Source organism: Carex rostrata, chromosome 1, assembly GCF_964058835.1.
Source record: "Carex rostrata chromosome 1, lpCarRost1.2, whole genome shotgun sequence".
Taxonomy (NCBI): domain Eukaryota; kingdom Viridiplantae; phylum Streptophyta; class Magnoliopsida; order Poales; family Cyperaceae; genus Carex; species Carex rostrata.
Window position 1 is genome coordinate 16,034,189 of NC_135918.1, and position 23,251 is coordinate 16,057,439.

General features: G+C 33.1%; 3 protein-coding genes across 3 annotated transcripts; 1 reads left to right on the forward strand and 2 right to left on the reverse strand.

Annotated features, from left to right (window-relative positions):
* The first annotated feature begins 954 nt into the window (after nt 1-954).
* On the forward strand, nt 955-4,695 carry LOC144561044 (ribosome production factor 2 homolog). The gene is made up of 6 exons (XM_078310264.1): nt 955-1,165; nt 1,708-1,911; nt 2,360-2,605; nt 3,612-3,848; nt 4,206-4,271; nt 4,372-4,695. Exons 1-6 carry the CDS (start codon nt 1,100-1,102, stop codon nt 4,474-4,476), a joined length of 924 nt encoding a protein of 307 aa, XP_078166390.1. The 5' UTR covers nt 955-1,099; the 3' UTR covers nt 4,477-4,695.
* A 1,113-nt stretch (nt 4,696-5,808) lies between these two features.
* On the reverse strand, nt 5,809-7,664 carry LOC144560987 (molybdate transporter 1-like). The gene is made up of 3 exons (XM_078310209.1): nt 7,399-7,664; nt 7,149-7,306; nt 5,809-7,056 (listed from the first exon to the last, which is right to left on the reverse strand). The coding sequence occupies exons 1-3, from the start codon at nt 7,587-7,589 to the stop codon at nt 6,041-6,043; spliced, it is 1,365 nt and encodes a 454-aa protein (XP_078166335.1). The 5' UTR covers nt 7,590-7,664; the 3' UTR covers nt 5,809-6,040.
* Nucleotides 7,665-15,373: 7,709 nt separating this feature from the next.
* Nucleotides 15,374-16,237, reverse strand: LOC144566271 (protein DETOXIFICATION 53-like). The gene has a single exon (XM_078316294.1). It carries the CDS (start codon nt 16,235-16,237, stop codon nt 15,374-15,376), a length of 864 nt encoding a protein of 287 aa, XP_078172420.1.
* Between the last annotated feature and the right edge of the window lie 7,014 nt (nt 16,238-23,251).

Below are 23,251 nucleotides of genomic sequence, written 5' to 3' on the forward strand. Positions count from 1 at the left end.
CATAATAAAAAACATTATAAATAACATACTCTTACTTAATAAAAAAAAATCACTTTACATATTAAAAAACAACAAAGTTGGTCCGGATCTGTAAATTTCTATAAATTTTATATAAAAACAACACAATTTTTCATTAACAATGCTTTTGAACTGGTTTGGTGAAATTTTTAGTTCTAGGAAGGGGGCAAAGTGATATCGAATCCGTATTTTTCTACTGAATTTCAAAATCCAGAGAGAGACCGTTGCCCCCCTCTAGCTCAAGGTGGATCCGCCCATGCAAATAATAGATATATAGTTTAATATATATTTAAAAAAATATTTTATTTACTATTTAAAAAAGCGAATATATGTATCTGTATCCGAGAAATAAAAACGGATACGAATATGAGTTTACCACTATTCGATCCGTATTCAATCCGTTTGCATCCCAGAAATAAAAACGGATACGGATATGAGTTTACCACTATCGGATCCCCGTATCCAATCCGTTTGCATCCCTAAATTTCCATCGGTCTTTCCTAAATTGGCCCCTACGTATATGTGATTTCATGAATGAATACAATATAAGACTTACTTGCCGGACAGAGAAATTCCAAAGCCTCTGAAATCTTTCTCCAATTGAATCTTCAAATAGCCCAAATAGCCCAATAGTATTTATGTGATTCCAAAAGTTAGGAAAAATCTCCAGCCCAAGAAAGAAAAGCTGCGGATCCCCGGAGTTATTTATCTCTGAGGTAACATAAACTTCATGTTTAGATCAGCACCGTAAGATCAGAACTATGTTCCTTTAATTGTCGTGCAGATTCTGATTAAACGGTGTGAGTATAAACAGAATATTTATGTTACTTTAGGTCTAAAAATTCCGGGGGCCTTCAATAATCCTTCTAATCAACGAAGCACGACTATTGACACCTAATCATCCGTCTGATCCATGATGGAATTATAAACTAAGCTCGTTTTTCTTCCAGCTGAGAAAAGTGAGAACCCTCTCTAAAACCCTAGGCTGCGCTCGCTCTCTCTCTCTCTTCCCCCTCTCCGCCTCTCTCTCCCTCTACGGCGATTGGCTCTGCTCGTGTTGAGGTTTCGCATAGCTGGTATCATGCAAATAAGGACTCCGAAAACGAAAAGAGCGAAGCGGGAGATTGAGAAACGCGCTCCTAAACTCGTAAGTCCACTTAATTTCTTTCTCACCTTTTTTGTTTGTTTTTGTTAATTTGTTGTTCTTTTACCTGAATCTAAATAACCATACTCCTAAGGCAATAGAACTGGCAAAGATTTTAACAGAGCAGTTTTGGCTTCATGCAGCGCACCAACCATATGTGTGCTGTTTTAATTCTATGATATGTGCGCTGCATGAAGTCAAAACTGCGCTGTTCAATTTTTACCCCAATAGAACCTTGATTGCTGTTGATCCATGGTGGTTTAATCTAAATAACCATACCCCAATAGAACGGCAAAAGATTTTTACAGAGCAGTTTTGGCTTCAAGCAGCGCACAAACCATAATGTGCTCTGTTTTAATTCTTTGGGATGTGCACTGCATTATTATAAATAAAAACAACAAAAATAATATAATGGTTGTTGGCTCTTGTTAATTGTAAAAATTATATCCGGTTCACTGAATCAGTGGTACATTTTTTCAATATTCAGTTTAAAAAAATATATTTCTTCAGTGAATTGTGCATAATTGATTTAACTTCTTATTTAGGTTGAAAATGGGAAGAAAACACTGATTCTACATGGCACCAAGACAAGCGCTGTATTGAATTCAATTTTGACTGAGTTATACCACTTGAAAAGAGGCAGTGCGGTGAAATTCTCAAAAAAGAATGAAAATATAAGACCTTTTGAGAGCGGTGGCGAGACCTCTCTGGAGTTTTACTCTCTAAAGACAGATTGCAGTCTTTTTGTGGTATGTTAATTAATTGTTTATTTATTTAATTTTTAGTAACATCAATTGTTCCTAATTACATCTCCTGATTTTAGTCGAGAAAATTTAGAGAAGAAGAAAGTAACAAAACAAATTAAAATATTGGCATTACGAAGGTCCTAGTCACGACTTTCACAATTTTGAAATATTTATACAATTTCGGGGGAATTTCATGTATACCCCTATAAATCTCAAAATTGTGTATTTCGTCCTCTAAAATTCATAATATCATATTTACCCTCTTCAATTTAAAAAACTCACAATTTACCCAATTTATTGACTTTTCTATTAAAACTCGATAAATCTGGTAAATTTGTGAGTTCTTCAAATTTAGAAGGGTAAACATGATATTACAAATTTTGAAATTTCCCCTATAATTTTTATTTGGTCATTTTTTTCTCTGACTAATATTACATTATTTATGTGCCAGTATGGTGCGCATTCAAAGAAAAGGCCGAACAACTTAGTTCTTGGGAGAACATATGACCACCACATCTATGACCTTGTTGAAGTTGGAGTGGAGAATTTCAAATCCATGGAATCATTCAAATATGACAAGAAGTTGACACCGAAAATCGGGTCAAAACCGTTCTTTGCTTTTATAGGAGAAGAATTTGAGACTGTTGATGAGTTGAAGCACTTGAAAGAGGTGCTACTTGATATTTTCAGGGGAGAGGTATGCTCATTTTTGGCCAATGCCAAGAGAGGCTATGGTACTATGCATAGCGCAGATTGGTCCATACTACGGATCAATAATTTTCATTTTCAAAGTCCAAATAGCCAATCCAAACTGTTCACCTTGATCTCCATATGAAAATGTACTTGCATACTAAATTTTTCATTTTTCAGATTTTTGTACTATTTTTTTAGATAGGTAGAAAATCACTACTTTTGAATGGTCTAGAATTTTTAGATCAAGTGATTTTCTACCTATCTAAAAAATTGAAATTTGATCTACAAGTATATTTTTATATGAAGATCATGTTGAACGGTTTAGATTGATTGTTTGGACTTTGAAAATGGAGATATTGAACCATAGTACGGACCATTATGTGCTATGCATAGTACTGTAGCCTCACTCTATGGTACTTGTAATCATTGTTTTCTGGTTTTTGCTTAACACCCTATATTCACAAATAACAGCAGGGTTTTCATACTGTATATACTGTAATTATGCCCGACTATGTGACTGTTGTGAAATAATCATTGTACATATGAAACCTCGATGCTCTTGCTCTTATTTCTTGTTACTGTTCTTTCTTTTTTAGGCCCAAATGTACTCGAATAGAGGCAATTGAATTTAGATTTTGATTTAGAACATTGCATTAGTATGTCAGGAAGCAAGTTGAATATATGTGAAAATATACTTGTGGTAGTTTATATATTGAGTGTTCTGTGTTCAAATTTCAATGTACCTTTGTTTCTAATTTTTGCTTCTGCAAAGTTCAAACAATAATTGGTGTTAGTTACAAATATGAGAAATATTGGGAACTCTTTAAAAAGTATATGGTCAAATTATTAAAAACATATATACTGTGTTTTGCATTGCTTTGGCAATATTAACTTTTGCAGCAAAGATCATTTCCCTTTTTTCTGGTCCTTATATTTTGGGTACATGCAAATCTTTTATTAGAATTTTTTTATATATATATGAAGTATATTAATTCATTATTGCTTCTCAGGTGGTTGAAAACCTGAACCTAACAGGGGTGGATCACGTGTATGTATGCACTGCTATCTCCTCAAAATCTGTGCTGTTGAATCATTGTGCACTTCGTCTTAAGAAGTCTGGCACAGCTGTACCAAGAATGGAGTTGGTTGAGGTGGGCCCCTCTATGGACTTGGTCGTCAGAAGGCACCGGCTTCCTAGTGAAGGCTTATTCAAAGATGCCATGAAAGCACCTGATCAGGCGAAGAAGGTGAACTGCTATCATAATACATATACATATGCATCATTTAGCAGCCATTATTCTTTGTATATCTAAATTTTATATTTTTTGAAATTTTTTTACTATTTTCTAAGATAGGTAAAGAAATTACTACTTATGAATGGTCTAGAATCTTTAGATCAAGTGATTTTCTACCTATCTAAAAAAATTGTAAGAAAAATTCTAAAAAATGTAAAATTTGATCTACAAGTACGTTTTCATATGGTGAATGTGTTGACTGTTTGGACTTTTGAATATCTAACAGAATTTTCTTTGTAATTATTTAAACAAGAAGGGCTTCTTTGTAATTATAGGGTACTAAGTCTTATAATATCTATTACATTTCAGATCAAGAATGTCTCGAGTGATGTTATCGAGGGCAAAACTGGAAGGATCTACATGCCTGATCAGAAGGTTTTGATTCAAACCTATTTCTTAGTTTTTTCTTTTCATAGAACTCCCTTTTTTCCATTTATGACCCTTGTTTGTTTACTTATTTATTTGTTCTATTAAGGTTGGAGATATGCCTTTATCGAATAACATCAAAGGACTCAAGAGAGAGAGGCGCGAAGCCAAACAAAACAAAGAGGGTAAGAAGAGAAAGACTGAATCAGAGTAACTCTTTTTTTTTTATGGGCAAATTTTGTTGAATTATTTATTCTGAATCTTTGAAGGAAGGTGTGATATTGAGCTGGTGAAATTTTGGTAGTTCATTGTATACTAAAATTAATGGCTGAGCATCTATTTTGTAGGCAAATTAGTATGTTTTGTAATTTTAAATTCTCAATTTAGAACTTGGTATTTTGGTATATTCTGGTAGTATATTATGTTTTGTTGCACCTATTAGCTGCTTTTCTTAGGTAGCCTACTGGTACGAATTCGTATCCTACGAGTCAACTCAAATTTTGAGTTAAGATCAGGACTGTCTGATTTAAATCCGCACGAATATTAAAGGGCCCTGTGTGCTACAGGCGTGGGCTGGATTGGTCTGGATTTTTATTGGATGGTTCAGAGATTATCTCAAACGGTGCGTTAATGCAGAGGATCTGGTTTCTACTGGTATTCCCAAACCCTAATTTCTCTTTTTACCGAATATTATCACTCTCTGGAATCACCATTTTTTATTTTTACATAGAAAAATCAAGCTTTCTTTATAAAATGAGATGGATGGTGCAGGTAGGTACTAGGTAGGTATTCAAACAGTCGGTTCCGTTATAATTGAATTAAAATAGTTAAATTAAAATTTTAGTTGGTTTTCAAAAATCAAATCGAATCATGATGAATATATATTAATTTGTTTGATTGAACTGAAATAAAGTAAATCAAATTTAAAAAGTCAAAACTCAATACATATATAACTATATTTAATAATTATAGAAATAAATATGAAGATAAATATAAGAAATATAAAATTGAACTAAATATAAAAAATCGAAATAATTCAAGTAAATATTATGTAAATTTTGGTTTGTCAACCGAAATATGTGAGATTAAATCAAATTAAATATAAAAAATTAAAGTAATTCAAACCGAACTGAACCGAAACATCTAACTTGAAAAACCGAATCATTTGATCCAAAATTTGTTTGTTGGATTAAGAACCAAATAATTGGATCCAAAGGACACCCCTACATATAGGTTTTTTATTCTTTCACTAGAAGTTGTCTAAATGGGTCGATTTAGTCCATTGAAGGTGAAGAATAGTATCTGATTCATTTTCTGGTATCCAAAATTGGATCTTTATATTGTGCTAAACTTCAAAGCGAGAATATTTTCAAATCATTTATCATGGCAATAAAGTGCCAGTAAAAAAACAAAAATAATACATAATCAGTAAATTTATAGAACCCAAGAAACTTTAATAATTAAAGTATAATAAAATTTATACTAGTAGTTTGGTTGTGAATTCAACTGCAAGTATAAAATTAAAGTCAGAAAATGGAAGAAAGCATTGAAGAAGAGAACATATTCATAATAGCACCCCTGATTTTGACATGCATGTAAAGTTCAAAACAGCTTGAACTCTTAGCAACATTTATACAATCTTGTTCTTATTAGAAAAAAAGAAAAAGAAAAAAAAAGCATGATAAACATGAAACAAACATAACTCTACCCTAACAGAAATCTTGATGAAAATATGAACAAATAAATTATTCGAAGAAGCATAACAGGGATCGATCGTCTCACTTGAGTGCAAGCTTCCTTAACTCGATGATCCCGTGTGCTACCATGCCACAGAGGAAACCGAGAGCTGCACTCGATCCAACCAATGAAACAGAAGTACAAACAAGCATCACAAAAGCCTCTTGTTTGGTTGACATGTCCCTTGCTGCCATGGCCAATTCAATTCCGGCAAATAGTAACAACACACCAAGTAATCCGACCGGGAATTCAACAAGCACCCGTAGTATTGACCCGCCAAGCACCAACCCTAACACCAATTTCAATGCTCCAAGTGCTGCTACACATCCCCCGCTCCTTCCCCCAAATTTATACTGACCCGCTAGACCACCCGCCCCATGGCAACATGGCATGGCACCGAACCAACACCCGATCAAGTTCATCAACCCGACTGTCACGGAGAGTGAAGTGGCACTAACTTGTTTTTCCGGGAACAAATCCTTGGACAATTTACATACGGCTATGACTGAGTTCAGTAATGTAAGAGGTAGTTGAGGGATTGCGCCTTTAATGAACCCGTCTTTCCAAGCATGCCGAGAGATATCTACCACGCGGATTGTCTCGGGACCGGCATGTAGCTCCTTGACAGCACTGGGCTTCCTAATGATTGCCAAAATAAGCCCCAAAACAAAAATTATGACAGCCGATGGTATCGAATCCACTAACTTCTCCAGGAAATTTTTACGTTGCCTTACAGTAGAATCAGGGTTTTCGTCATCATTAGTTTCATCTTCATTCTGTTGTTGAGCCTCTTTACCGGCACCGTTGATCACAAGTATGAAGCAACATGCGACGATTGCAAGGATTAAGCCGTCAAGTCCGGTCCAGGGACGTTCACCGAGTGATTTCCCCTTTCCAAGGTTTTGCTCGTTTCTAATGTACTTCACGGCTGTCATGGCGAAATTGAGACCTTGTGCTAACTGGATACCTCTAACAACCGAAAGAGGTATCAGCCAATATGCGACTTTCATCAGGCCAGTTACACCGAGTACAAGAACAACACCCGAAGTAATTATACCTGAATATTACATTTGCTATATATAATTAGTTGATAGTTTCAGATAATTTGGCAGCAAGAAATTAATCAATTATTTGTTTTTTAAAATTTACCAGCAGCCATGATTTCAGGGACACCGAAAGAGCTATTGGAGATGGCAACAGCAGCAATGGATTTCATCGGCTGAACCGGCATCGGTACTCCATAAAGGAGACCAGTGACTATGTTGTAAATGCCAGTGAAAATAAGAGTCGTTCCTAAATCGAGATTCCTACATCAGAACATAAAAAAAAGTATGAACATCATCTTTGTTTTACCAAAAAGTTCAAAATAATTAGATATAATTTATCACAATATAAAAACCTGGCAAGGGAAAGAGCAAGTATGATGGGGATGTAAGTGCCAAGATCACCCATGGCGCCATTTATCTCTGCCCATTTCGTCCGAAACGCAATGTTGTCACCCGCCTTCGCTAGGAATGTTTTCGGCTTAATTTGCGGCTGATTCGGTTTGGCCGATTCCAGGTCGTCAGTGCCTATTGTGTTGTTTGCCATGGCTGCAGAGCTCTCTATTGATGAAAACTTGCTTTGTTATTTTGGAGCTCAATATATGGCCTACTTGGAACAGGAGAGCATAGATGCTTCTATATACAAAGGAATTTTAATTTGACTTCTTTATACAAATGAGGTCTAATTGGTTCAGTCTCTATCTCTGGATAGATAGATGCTACTTTCTAAAATTTAATAGTGACAGTACCGTTTCTGAAATAATAAAGATTGCTTGCTACTGTATTTTTATGCATTGCAGAACAGCTAGCTATAGCCACTGCAGTATATTCTCTTGACTTTTATATTTTAGGTACTACTGAAAAAAAATATTAATTTATTGTATAATATACCTTATCCTCTTGATCTTCCTTCTTTAATTTTAATTTATTTTCCTTTAATATAGATAAAGTAATGCAGTTCTGAAACAGAGAAACTGTCTAATTTGATTTATTAGCTCTTTGAGTCATAGGAAGCCAATGAAGCAATTAAGGGACATATATGAAGAAATTGTCTAATTTTTTTATTTACCATTTTTAAAAAAGGGAAAAAAACATTTAACCCTATTTTCTGAAAAATTCTATACTTATCAGAACTGCACTGCCAAATTAATACACTGTGATATTAAATGCACTGCTCATATCCAATTTGAAACTATGGTCCTGATAAATATAAATTTGTGTGATATTAAAATGCAATGCTAATATCCAGTTTGAAACTACGGTTCTGATAATATAAATTTTTTTTTTCAAAGATGGTAAATAAAAAAATTTCGCCATATATCTCATGTAAACACAGCCTTTTGGCTATGAAATATTGATTATTTATTTTTAAGTTACTGGTTATTTTTTTCTCAGGTGGTTGAAACTTGAACCTAACAGTTTTTTTAGTAATGACTGCTATCTCCTCAAAAACCGTCCCTAGAATGGAATTGGTCTATGTGCGCCCCCACTTTGGACTTTTATTTATATTTGGGAGAAATTAAGGAGGCTAAGTTGGGGGAATTCACATCCCTCAGGTTACCTGACCGAGTACAATTGACTCAAACGGTATGAAATTGAAAATTTTAACTTGACACGAATCTCAAAGCAAAAATAATACTGCCCCCCTAACGCCATCCGAGCACCCACCGGCTGAAATTAAATCTGACCGTTGAAATGGTGTTGAGTCAGGTAAGGATACGGATCCGGTGTTGTCGCGGCTCATGGTGAACCTATCCTGAACCGGTCTACGCGCGGTGTATCTCAAACGAGGTTTAATTCGGCTGGTCTTGCGCGGTGCACAAAACGCGCGCTGGTGTATCGCCGACGCCCTTAATGAGTGCGGTGTACGCTCGGTTCACAATACGCTACGCGATCGATTTTCGATCGAAAAGGTTTCTGGCTAGACTTGGTTCACAAACGGTCCACGGTCAAAATTAATGGTGAACCGACTCGAAACTTTCTTTTTCGCTGTACAAAATTGTCACTGTCTGAACCTTCAAATAAGATTTCTACTATAGAAATTCATCAGCAATACTAAAACTCTACTCATTAACTATATCGATCTGGTACGATTTCAATTAAAAAAAAAGTTATTTTGAATTAAACGGTTTTGATATCACTTGTTGGGACTAGAAAAGTCATAGTTATCTACCATATTGTTTTTGTGTTGAGTATAAAATTCATACGAAAGCGTACCTGAATTCAAGTCAGACTTGAGCGCTGGAGCAGAGTTTTATGGAGATCAAATATTGAAAGTTTTGTATTAGAGTCAATCATATAAATTATTCACAAAAAGTACGAGGCGTCAATTTTATAATTTTCATAGAATTTACTATATAATTAAAAATTGATATCTTTATTGAGTCAATTGATATCTTTATTGAAATTAGACCGGCTGTTGCTTGAGCGTGAAAGCATCACTAAATCTAATTCTTTAAAGTCTCTCAATCTCTAACCTAATGAGATAATTGATTAGTCTGTCTTGAAATTTAGAGACCAAATTATTAAATAAGTCAAAAAAATTTATAATTCTTTATTTTAATAATTATTCAGTTTAGTCCATTATTTGAAATGAATATCATCCTTAAATTTTACATATAAAAAGTTCACATTCTACATGATTAATGTTCAAAATAATCTTAATTGTATTAATCATTTTTTAAATAATAAAGTAGAACTAGGGTGTCTTTAAGTTTACCAAATCTTTTTGTGAAGTCAACTCTAAAACTTATCGGATTAACTTCAATCAGTAGACAAATATTTAAACAGTCGGTTTGGTTAAAATCAAATTAAGATAGTCAAATTAAAATTTTATTCGATTTTAAAAATTCTAATTGAAATAAGATATCAAATTTCAAATAGTCAAAACTCAATATACATAAATACATTTAATAATTTTAGAAATAGATCAAGATATATACGAGTCGAATCGAAACAACAACAATTTAATCAAACCAAATATGAAAAATCGAAATAATTCAAGTAAATATGAAGTAAATTTCGGTTCGTTTGATTGAACCAAGATAAGTAATTGAGACTAAATTAAACTAAATATAAAAATCAACTGCACCGAATCATATAAATCGAAAAACCAAATCATTTAATTCAAAATTTGTCAAATCCATTCAAAACCAAATAAACCGGATTCAAAGGACACCCCAATGTGTAGGTATTTTTTTCACTAGAAGGTGTCTAAATGGGTCAATTTAGTCCACTGAAAGTGAAGAATAGTAACAACACAACTACCTTAAATTTAAAAAGGTTTTTGAATGAGCAAGTGAAGGTAAGATTTTGGAGGAAACCAAACTAACAGCAACTCAGAAAAGCAGATAAATTTATTGGTTTGATTTCCTGCAATTCTCACATTCAATACCTCATAAACCCATATATGATTTCATATTTACTTTCTTGCAAGGTTAAAACTGAATATGAGATGTTGGAGAAAACTGAACTCATTTAATTCACAAATTATTTGAGAATAAAATCAAAGTTCAATTCCTTCCAACTCTCATTTTCATAACTGCCAATTTATTCATGCTGAAACTATAATTGTGGGGTAATTTATAGAAACCTAATCTGAAAAAAAAACAGGGCAAAGGTATGTATGGTGTGATTTTTTCTTTTTTGATTCCATGTCATGGATATGGCATGAGGTTTTACCATGAGTACTGGTAATTTTTCTTTCTCAGAGATAGTCTTCTATGCCTTCCTGTTACTTGTGTTGTAATGGGATTATGATATATTTCTATTTTCAGAGATGGTTGACCTAGACTGTTTGATTTGCTTTAAAATTCGTGCAGAAATTGTAATTATAAATTATTTTGTGAATCTAAATCGGCTGCATGAACTTTCAACGCCGATTGAATAATCCAGACTGAACATCGAATCAAATTTGATCTGATATCCATTAGACCCCTTATGATCTCATGTCTGTTGACATGGTTAGAAATTATAAAAGTTAAAGTTAACAATTTAGAATTACAATATCTCAATTTGCCAACTACATGGGGGCTCATCCATTGATTCTAGTAGTATCTATGTGAAGTGGTGAGATATTCAGAGAAAAAACTAGAAAATTTAGATTTAGAAGTCTAAAACGTAAAATGCATGATATGTGGTTGCTGAAATTTGCATTCGAGTTTTCACAATGATAAAGTCAAATTCTAACTACTAGAATATAAACACACATTTAACATTTTATAAGGAATTTGAACTATATAAAAACTTAAAAAAAGTAATTAAATTTCAATTTAACTTTATGTTGATATTGTTGGATCATTAATTTAAGTTAGGCTTAATTATATATGAATTGTATACTGACAATTTTATATCTAATTAAAAATGATTAACACGGCTAAGATTATTTTAAAAATTAATGTCTCATAGAATATGAATTTTTAATATGTAAAACTTAATGATGATATTTATTTTAATGATGGTCTAAACTGAATAATTATCAAATTATATATATTTTTTAGCTTATTTAATAATTTGGTCTCCAAATTACAAAACAGACTAAATCCTCTCTCAATTATCTCATTGGATTAGAGAGTGAGAGACCTTCAAAAAATGAAAAAAAAAATTCTCTAAAGGAGCCTTGTTATCTTAAAAGATCAAATTTGGTGACACTTTAATGGTCAAGTTTGATTCGGTTCACCACTAATTTTGGTGGTGGACCGCGTGTAGAAGCCTAGCCATAAATGCACGATTACGTTTGTTATTTTTTAAAGATTTAATTAGCTAGAAAATAAATCAACAAAGATGCTAAAAAGGAAGAAGCTATATATTACAAAATATATTAAAATAAAAATAATATTGAAAAAATTAATCATGCATAATGTAACATCACGTAACCGAGTCAGTTCATGTGACATCATTTGACGTGTCATTTACAGTTGAAGCGAGACACATAACACGAATTGACACATCACGTGACACACGAATCATGTCACATGACTGACATATCGTGATGAAACTAATAATAGCATGAGAAAAGAATAATCAGAACTTGATAATAAATAACCAATATTTCAAAGCCAAAATGCTATGTTTAAATGAGAATATATGAGATACATAGTGCCTTGCTTCATTGGCTTCCTATCACTCCAAGAGCTAATTAATGAAATTGGATAGTTTCTCTGTTCCAGAAATGCATTATATTATCCGTACTAAAAGAAAGTAAAAAAAAAATGAAAGATCAAGAGGATAAGGTATATTATACATTTATACTTGAAGGATATTTCTTAAACAATGTGCTGCCTATATATATACAGCAGCAACCTTTATTATTTCAGAAAAAGTGCTTTCACTATTAAATCTCAGAAGGTAGCATCTATTCTATCCAGAGATAGAGACTGGACCAGTTAATTAATATCATTAGCAATGTATAAAGAGAATAAAATAAAAAAATAGCAGTCACTATTAATTATCTCTTAAAAACTCAAAAGTCAGCATCTACTCTCTCTCTCTCTCTATATATATTTAGATATAGAGACTGGACCGGTTAGACTTCATTAAGGATTTTCCAACTGGAAAAAAAACAAAAAGGAATAAAGAAGCAACTATTCTCTCCTGTTCCAAGTAGGTCATAGATTGAGCACCAAATTAACAATCTATATAAGTTTTGTTCAATAGAGAACTAGCAGCTTTTATTTAGTTATTTATTTGTAATTAGCACTGCAGTCATGGCAAAATTTGCTCATCGAGTTACTACTCGAGTGAGGCGATCGATCAATTGATCCCTATATTATGTTTTTCAATCAATTTGCTCATATTTTCACCAAGAAGCACATAGATTCCTATCAGGAATAGTGACAAGATACCCGAATTATATCCGTTTAATTCTTTTTTGGGGTGATGCTGAACCGAACACCGAATTATTCAGTTCACCGAACTTTGACCGAATTAAACCCGAATAATTCCCGAATTTTAAGAATTATTCACGAATTTTTTCCGAATTTTTCTAAGAACAATTATTTTTTTTTGTTTTTGTTTTGCTCCCTTGCAAGACTGAAATTTCTGCTTCGGATAATTCCGAATCATTCCTGAATTATATCCAAATTATTCCCGAATCACGAATTTTTGATCTCGCCGAACCGAACCCGAAAAATTCATTTGTCATCACTATTCAGGATAGAGTTGTGTCTGTTTCATGTTTGTCATATATATATTTTTTTAATAAGAACAAGAATGTACTAAATGTTGCTAGGAGTATAATAAGTAGCTTTGAACTTCATATATATGTATGTAAAAATTAGAGGTGCTACTTTGAATGTGTTCACTGTTTCAATTCTTCATGTAAGTAAATTGCTCTCTTCCTATTTCTGACTTTAAATTTATACTTGCTATTGAGTTCATGACCAAACTAAATCATAAAAATATAATTATACATGCATGCCCAATAATTTTTGATATGACATTATTTCATGGCCCAAGAAATAGGAGGAAACAACAGTAGCAATCTCTGAATTTAAAAATTAAAATTCTCACTTGTCACTTTCTGCCCTCCAACCTTTACAAAAAAAAATAAAAGTAAATAAATCCTCACTTTAGTATCAATCTAAAAAAAAAGGCGAGAATTGAAGTATCTTAAGAACTAGCATTTGGTCTAGTAACAAAGACACACGGTCTCTATATGGAAGGTCATGAGTTCGAAACTCAGATGAGAGAAATAATTTGTTGTATTATAAAGATATTAAATAGTTAGGTGGCTTGACCTCCAACCTTTACTAAAAAAAAAAAGAAATAAAAAGAAATAAATAATTGAAGTATCCTATTCTGCACCTCCAGTGGACCAAATCGACCCATTTAATTAATTAGACACCCAGTGAAAGAATAAATACCTATACAATCCATCTCATTTTAAAATTAGTTAGGTAAGCTTGCTTTGTCTCTGTAACAATATAAATTGGTGATTATGTAATTAAAGTGATAATATTTGGTGATAAGATAAACATGGGGTTTGGGAAGTAGCAGTAATTTATCTAAGATAAGCTAAAATAATGAAGTTTGCTATACTGTATTTTCAGAAAAAAATTATTTCTGAAAAGAAATATAAAAAATAATATAAGGTATTAGAATGAGTACTGTAGGTTTTTAGATGCCATAGACGGAACCAAAAAAAATTCGGCTCCATTCTTTGAAGCCGAATTTGAAATTTTTAGTTGGGATCTATTAAATTCACCCTATACACCACGAACATTGCTTGACTTGGATACATTGGATCCGGACAAACAAAAATTGGAGCCAAAGAAGGATCAAAATCTATTGTTATTCTTGTTTATGAATAATGTTTCTGCTTTTCTTATTTTTCCAAATTCAGTCATTAAATTGTTTCGAGATGCATGCACAGAAAAGTTTTGAAAAAAATTATTTTGAGATTCATTTCCGAAAAAATTGAACGGTTGGATTTGAAAAAATAGGGATAGCAAACTGTTCACAGGAAGAGAATAGCAGCAGATTTGATTCCGCCAAAAAATACGTTGGAATGCATTGGAGCCGATTTTTTTTTTATGGTTTTGTTTATGCATCAAAATCTTGAGAGGATCACTATTTTACATTAATTTCTATAAAAATAAAATGTAAAAATGTATATATTGTTGAAATGTCGACTGCATGACACGACTGTATTGCAATGGTTACGGAACATTATGGATATGTTTGATTGCAAAACAAGAATAACTGGAATAATTCTTTTGTCATTTGTCTTATTAGAATAGTCAAATTCAACTTTTTGTAAGAATATGCTATTCAAATAAGTCAAAAGAGTTGAATTCATTATTCTAGCTATTCAATTTCATCCATTCAAAGAACAAGCTATTTCAAATAATCTTGTTCTAACAATAGCCTTCCAACCAAACATAGTTGCTTGTTGTTGGGCTAAAGAAATAGGCGGAATTTTACAGCCCAGCAAGGGACATTGAGTGTGCTAATTCATGATACTAGTCTTGACATGAATGAAAAACGCAAGGACAAATTTAGAGAATTTTTTTTTTTTCCGGTTTATGTAACCTAATATTCCAGGGTGGAATTAGAAAATGTAAATAGAGAGACCGAAAATATAATGTAAAAATTTATATGTGGCCACAATGGAGTACTCTAACAACTAGAGTACAATCAAACATGTAATATTTTATAAGAAGTCTGAACTATATATATAAAAACTTAAAGAGAACTTAAAAGAAAATTCAATTCAATTCAATTTTAATATATATAATTAAAAAAAATCAAAATCATGAGGTGGTTTAGCACCCTTTGAAGTACACTAAGATTCATCCCTGACTATCCACACACACACTGACAACACACAGCCTATACTGCGCACTCGGCTACAATTAGACTAGCCTTTAAGTCAGATTTCTCATCACTAGATTCAGTGAAGTTTCTGGCCTTCTCTACCTGAGCCTCCCAATCAATGGTGCAAATAGCATACACCATGAAGCAAGCACATGATGCCTGAGCAGCCAGAAGCCCCATCAGCAATCCAACAAAACCCAGCTTGAATGGAAAGGCACACAACAAGGAGACAGGAAGTCCGATAAGGTAAAAGGCGGCAAAATTTATGTTCGCTCCTATTTCGGGTTTCGCACTCCCTCTAAGCACTCCACAACCAACAGTCTGAAGGCTGTTACCCATCTCACAGATGCCGATGATCGGCAAAGCAACTGCTGTCAAGTGTACTATACTAGGGTCCTTGTTGAACATCTGCCCCCACACATCCTTGACCGATATTGTGAAGAGGCAAGACGTAACGCCGCAAACCATTGAGACAACAATACCAACAGAAGAGGCAACCTTGGCTTGAGTTGGCTGACCGGCTCCTAGTTCATGACTTACACGGGTCGAGAGGCCCATACCAAGAGAGGATGGAAAAACATAGATGAGAGAAGTCATTTGAATTAGAATGCCAAAGGATGCAACACTTGCCTTAGGGTTTACAAGCCAACCACACACAACCATCATCACCTCATACCACCACCATTCAAGGCAAACCCCTATGCAACTCGGAACGGCAAGTCTTATTAGTTGGATCCAACCCTTTAGCCCCGGCACCAAGGAGCCGGTCCACGGTTTCAGACAGCTTTTAGAAAAGATCATATAACCAATAAGCCCTAAGTTTATGTTGATGGTGTTCAAAGAAGAGGCTATGGCTATACCTTTAACCCCAAGACCCATAGAGAAAACTAGAAAGTAGCTAATGGGTATATGTAATAGAAGGCCTACTGTGGCACAAACACTTACTGGCATAGTAATGTTTTGTGTCCTCAGAAAAATTCTCACTGGATGAAGAAAGGCTTGGGCAAAGAGATCAGGAAGGGAGAACAGAATGTACTCCTATGCGGGTGCAATGATTTCGGGTTTTTGATAGCATAAAAGCATGATGGGTTCCATGTATAACCAAAGAAGTGAGATAGGTATAGTTGCAGCAAGTAAGAGAATAATGGTTTTTTGAACTGTTTGGCTGAGGATAGGCCATTGCCGGGCTCCGTAAGCCTGACCACAAATGGGCTCCATGCCGGCCGACAGACCCCTTAGCACAGAGTAATAGCATTCGCTATTGATCCACCGGCTAGTTGAGCAGTGCCGAGTTGCCCGAGAAATAGCATCGACACCTGGTTTCTGGAGTAGAGCAGGAGACCTGTTACCATGACTGGCCACACAATCTCGTACAATATGAACAATTCATTGCGTACCTGCATTGTTTAATTTAAAAACAAGGATAACAAAGGAAATATGATTAGTTCACTGGGGGTGCAATTATGATAAATGGCTAGCTACCAGTAAGTAATAACATGTACGTACAATTTCGTACAATATGAAGTTATGAACAACTCATTGCGTACCTGCATTGTTTAATTAAAAGCACAAGGATAGCGAAGGAAATATGATTAGTTCAGATAACAAGGATAGATGTATGGTACTAGTAACTAGTAAGTACTAATAGATGCTTTTATAACGTTGTCATGAAATCTAGCTATATATGTTGCCAGGAATTCACATCCCCTCAGGTTACCTGACTGAGTACAATTAAATTAGACAACCCAAGATTGAAATTTTTAACATGGCACGAATCACAAAGCACAAATAAAACTGCCCCCTTTGTCATCCCAAACAGGCACCGGCTGATATTAAATCTGGGCCGTCCGTTTCAATTTTGTTGAGTCAGGTACCTGGAAGGATACGGATCCTGTTGCCAGAGGGAAGACTTGTGCATGCACGATATCTGATTTCCAAATTCCAACAGACAAGAGCCAATTAATAAATTTTCTAGCTGAAGCTAAGTAGATTGGTCCCCATATCCTATGAACAATTAATAAAGAAACTGAGAAAGTCAGCTTTTGTAACTTGGTTTTGATCCACTCCCTACTGTTATCTCACAGAATAATGGATAAATACAAATTATTAACGAATTTAAGATGGATTTATGGAACATTTCATCTTCTATAATTTAGTTATAGCTATTATATTTTCTTAAAAAAAAAATATGAGAAAACATAAATAAAATTTTGTTTTATTTTATGTTATTAATTATGCACATGTTATAGTTTGAAATAGTATATTTACTTAGTATATATATTCGAATTAAAACATGCATAAAGAGTTGGGCTATATATCATGCTTTGGGAATTAAAGTCTCTTTTTACTTTGTGCTTGTATCTTCAGTTTCAAAGTTCCAATAGTCGATCCGAAACTTTCAACAAGATCTCTATATTAAAATATGCTTGAAGAGAAAATTTTACATTTTTTTAGATTTTTTTTACTATATCTTTAGAATTTTTGAAATCAGTGTGTTTAAAATTAAAAACAGTAATTTTCAAAAATTCTAAAGAAATAATAAAAAATTTAAAATTTGGTCTCCAAGAACATTAATATGGAGATCATGTTGAAAGTTTTGAATCGACTATTTGAACTTTAAAATTGAAGATACAGACGGAAAGTAAAAGAGCCGAACTCCATATATAAATATTATTTTATTGATAATTATTCCTTACATGTTATGGTTAACACATACAATAAGATATAAATGAATCTGGTACTGTACTGCTAAACGAGTAAGACCGACCAATTCTTTATAACCAACGGTAAAATAACTATATCTGTGTATTCTACCTCTGGACCACACCATTAATTATACATTGACATCGCTTCTAAAAGGCGCGTTACACGCCATTGATGTGATGGCACTAAACATGCCTTCTAATTAGGACTTGTAACGTTTAAAAAAAAAAAAAAAAAAACAGCTTGATTCATTCTGATATAATAACCTTAAACACCACATAACCCATAAAGGTAACTCACTACTATACAAGAACGTTAACCATGCACAACATATCATACACAGATGCAAAAAAGTTTCAAATAAACACTGTGTAAAAGGAGGATCGAGACGGTTGCACGAAAATGAGCTCCAATATACACAAACAATCATTTAAAACGCAACCGTGTACGAAAGACACCTATATTTTTACATTGTTTTATTTTATTAATAAACCGTATTTGGATATCTCAAATATAAATAAAGTGCATTTAAAATAGTCATTTGCGATTATTTTTTGTACATAGTATTTGTAGGGGTGGATCCAGGATTTTCATCGGGGGGGGATAATATCAATAAGATTTAACCCATTAACTAATTAGGTACTCAATAAAAAAACAAAGACTTAACTTATATTTTCTAATTAATACTCTGACTTGTAATTTCTTATTATCTAACCAATAATTCTAATTACCAATTGTAATTCAAGAAATTTGTTTTCATTTTAACTCTAAAGTTACCCGAATTATAAATTAAACATCCAAAGAGGGACAAAAAAGTTTTTAGGAGATGCAAAATCGATCAGAACATTCTGATCTCCACTAGAACTTAAATCTAGGGGGGAGGGGAGGGCAGCCCCCCACCCCCACCCCCACCACCACCACCACCACCACCACCACCACTACCACCACCACCACCACCACCACCACCAATGGGTCTACCCCTGAGTATTTGAATATCTCACTTTTATGCACCTATACTTGAATATCTCACTTTTATATATATTTTGTATGACAAATCGGTTGCGAAAACTCTCAACTGTGTTAACATTATTTAGCTTAAAAGCCAAAATTAGTTGGAGAGATAAAAAAGTTTCACGTCTTTACTACAACTTTTCAAAACAAAAAAAACATCACATTATTAATTAAATTTGAATTCCACACTAGAGTTTTTTAAATAGAAACACCACTTGCCACAAGTTTTGAAGAAATATATAGCTTAAAATAAGTTGAAGAAATAATGAAGATAAAAGAGGCTTGGCATTTGACTCAGTGGTCATCCCCTTGAATGAAGACCTAGTTCTTGACTTTGACTAAACGCTAGCTATTCTTACTCAACTGCAGCTAACATGAAATGCAAAAAGAACACAAAAAATGATGGAATGGAAAAAAAGGCCTAATGTAGAATTTAAACGGTATACTTTGGGCTGGATGATGATGGATGATCATGATCTTCTCGAGGCCCATTAATGGCCCATTGAAACATCCAAATGGGTACATTTAACCATAACAGAGTGCTGAGGTAGTACTAGGATGAATTTATGTTCTAGTAACAATGTTGACCAATTTAATTAATTCTTCCTCAGGCCCATTATAAGAGCCTTGTTTGTTTACTTTGTTTATTTGTAAAGTCAAGATTGGAGATATGCCAATATCAAGTAATATTAAAGTACCTACAAGTGAGAGAGGCAATAAACATGAAGCTAATTAAACAAATTAAACAAAAGAGTTGACGAGAGAGAAATCAAATCAGATAGATTTTCCTTGGGCAATTTTTTTGATAATTATTTAGAAGGTTTATTTTAAAAAAAAGTCAATATATATGTTAAATATGACATGTTGTAATGTTAATCAAAGTTGGTTTAATTTTGACTTAGTATCTTGAGGTGCAGATTTACAGCCAAATCTGGAGTGCTTATACATCTATAATTTTTTAATTTTAATTATGAGTATTGTAATTTAATTAATTTTTTTCTTTTGTTGCTATAAAGTTCTGCCTTTCTCATAAATGTTAAATTTGTGTTTGTAGGTTGATAGTTAGAATTTTACTTTGTAGTTATGAAAACTTGAATTCAAATTCCACCCCTCAATATATCACAACTACAATCAGTGGCTGAGCGTCATTTAGTTGGAAAAAAAAAATGAACCATAATCCTGTTACAACACAAGTAGTAACAGGAGAGCATAGAAGACTGTCTCTGCATGAGAAAGAAAATATCACCAGTACACATGATAAAACCTCATGCCATATCCATGATCATGAAATCAGAAAAAGATAAATCACACCATACATACCTTTGCCTTTTCTTTTTTCTCATATTTGGTTTGTATAAATTACCCCACAATTCTAATTTCAGAATGAATCAATTGGTAGTTCTGAAAATGAGAGTTGGAAGGAATTGAACTTTTTACTTCAAATAATTGGTGAATTAAATGAGTTCAGTTTTCTCCAACATCTCATATTCAGTTTTAATCTTGAAAGAGAAAAAAAAAAATGAAATTATATTATGGGTTTATGAGGTATTGAATGTGAGAATTGCAGGAAATCAAACCAATACATTTACTTGTTTTTTCTGAGTTGTTGTTGGTTTGATTTTCTCCAATATCTTACCTTCACTTACTCATTCAAAAACCTTGTTAAATTTAAGTCTGTTAGGTTGCCATGTCAATATATAAACGGCACTTATCGGTGTTTTATGGGATTCAAATGTTAGAATTGGAGGACGTTTAATCCATGTGAAATTGAGCAAATTTGGATTCAATCTCCTCCAATATCTTATTGTTGACTCATCCATTAGATATCAACTCGATGTTTTATGCAAGAGATTTCTCATAATATAATGTTACCCAAAAAATTCCTACAAAAATAAATTAATTCTACATACCCTCATTATAAGTACTGTAAAAATTATACCTACATATAATGTAAGAATTAATTTGAAGGAGAACAAAAAATACCAGCCAAAATAAAAAACAGCAGAAGTGATAGAATCAGCATCTGGCTGGTACACCTTCAGGCATTGTAGCTTTAAAATCTCTATCTGCTTTGATTTTTTCTCTCTCAACCATTTTCATTACCATTTTTTTAATATAAGTTGCTAAGTTAATTTCTTTGTATGATCGAGCAGCTCAATCTATGGCTATGCTTTGCTATTTGGCACTTGGATACCTGTGAAACTGCATTTTTCTAATAAATAATTGTGGTTCTGATCTTTATAATAATAATAATTTCATGTTATCTGGTCTGTATTTTTGTATATTATCCCACAATTAAAGTTTCGGCCGCTGGAAACCAACACTGAATCAGTATATTTACCTAGTTAGTATATATATAGTAAACCCAACACTACTGGTCTGATTATCTGATCATCTCTTGAACCAACAGCACACAAAAGTAACCAATGAAAAGAAAGTTTTTAACTTGAGCCAAATAAAAATATTACAATCATATGACCTGTTACTAAGTCAGCAGATTATTTAATGCTTTAAATTAGGGGGCAGAAATCAAAACATTTCTCTATCCATCCATAAGGTAGATCAGCAGCTACCCCTCCGATGCGGAAATAATTATGCATCATTCGCATACTTGTGACGGTTTCGAATACATTGTATATCAATTCTCTCTCTCTGAAAATATAGAAGAAAGGAGTCTGTATCTTGAGGGCAGAAATTCAACTATTGAGAGTTGAGAGAATTTTCTTCTTCTATTATTTCGAATACATTGTATATCACTTTTGCCCTTCTTAAAAACCTTCGTATTTTCTGTTTTCTGCTTTCAATTAAAATCTGCTATAATTAGAAAAGTTAATAACCTGTTAAAAGTAGAAAGAGCTAGATATTAAAAACAGAATTTTATTTGAAGTCCTAGACTTGAAAATAGAAATTTGATTCGTTGTTTATTTCAATATCTTATGTCCTCTTTCATGCTCTATTCTATCTTGGTTTTAGAGTCTAATGTTTTCTTTTCTAAGGAAGAACGAACTTTGACCGAATTATTTGTGAATTTCATGAATATTTTCTAAATTTTACGAATTATTCGTTTTTTTTTTCTTTTTGCTCCCTTGTGGAATTGAGATATTCGATCCAGATAATTTCAATTTATTTCATTCCGAAATCACAAAACTTTTGACCCTGCCCAGCCAAATCTGAATAATTCATTTGTAGAAAGGACACATGCATAAGAGCTGGCTCATGAGGTACTACAGATGTAGGAGGCGATCCTAACAACTTGATCAGGAACAAGATCTACATATTTCCTAGTTTATTTTCCTATTTTCGGCACTTTACCAGTAATTTATTTGTTACTGGCTTGCACTTTGTTTGCCTTATTTGTTTTTTCAACTTTTATTTCAAAGCTCCAATGTTTTGAGCTATTTTTTTAGAATGAATCTATTGTATTATGCATATTACGGGTTGGTTCGTAATACAAATCAATATTTTTGTTTTCAAAATTCTAACGACCGATCTGAACTGTTTAAAATTCTAACCCTTGATCTGAACTATTCAAAATTCTAACGATTGAAAAACAGATCTCAGCCGTTCAAAATTCTAACAAGCTGGTCAAAGTTCGTTCTTCCTTAGAAAAGAAAACATTAGACTCTAAAACCAAAATAGAATAGAGCAAGAAAGAGGACATAAGATATTGAAATAAACAAAGAATCAAATTTCTATTTTCATGCCTATGGACTTCAAATAAAAATAAAATAAAATTATGTTTTCAATATCTAGCAATTTCTTTCTACTTTTAGCAGGTTATTAACTTTTCTAATTATAGTAGATTTTAATTGTAAGCAGAAAATAGAAAACAAGAATGTTTTTAAGAAGGGCAAAAGTGGTACATAGGATAAGAAAATTCTCTCAGCTCTGAATAGTTGAATTTCTGCCCTCAAGATATAGCTGCCCCCTAAAATGTATCCATCACCAACCAATTTAAGTCTAGTTGAATTTCTGCCCTCCATAAAATGTATCCATCACCAACCAATTCAGGTCTAGTTGAATTTCTGCCATCTCTAAAATGTATCCATCACCAACCAATTTAAGTATAGTTGAATTTCTGACCAAAACATAGCAGCCCCCTAAAATGTATCCATCACCGATCAATTTTGACTTAAATGATCTTATCCTTAGCAATAGTCTTAGTTAAATTGGGACTGT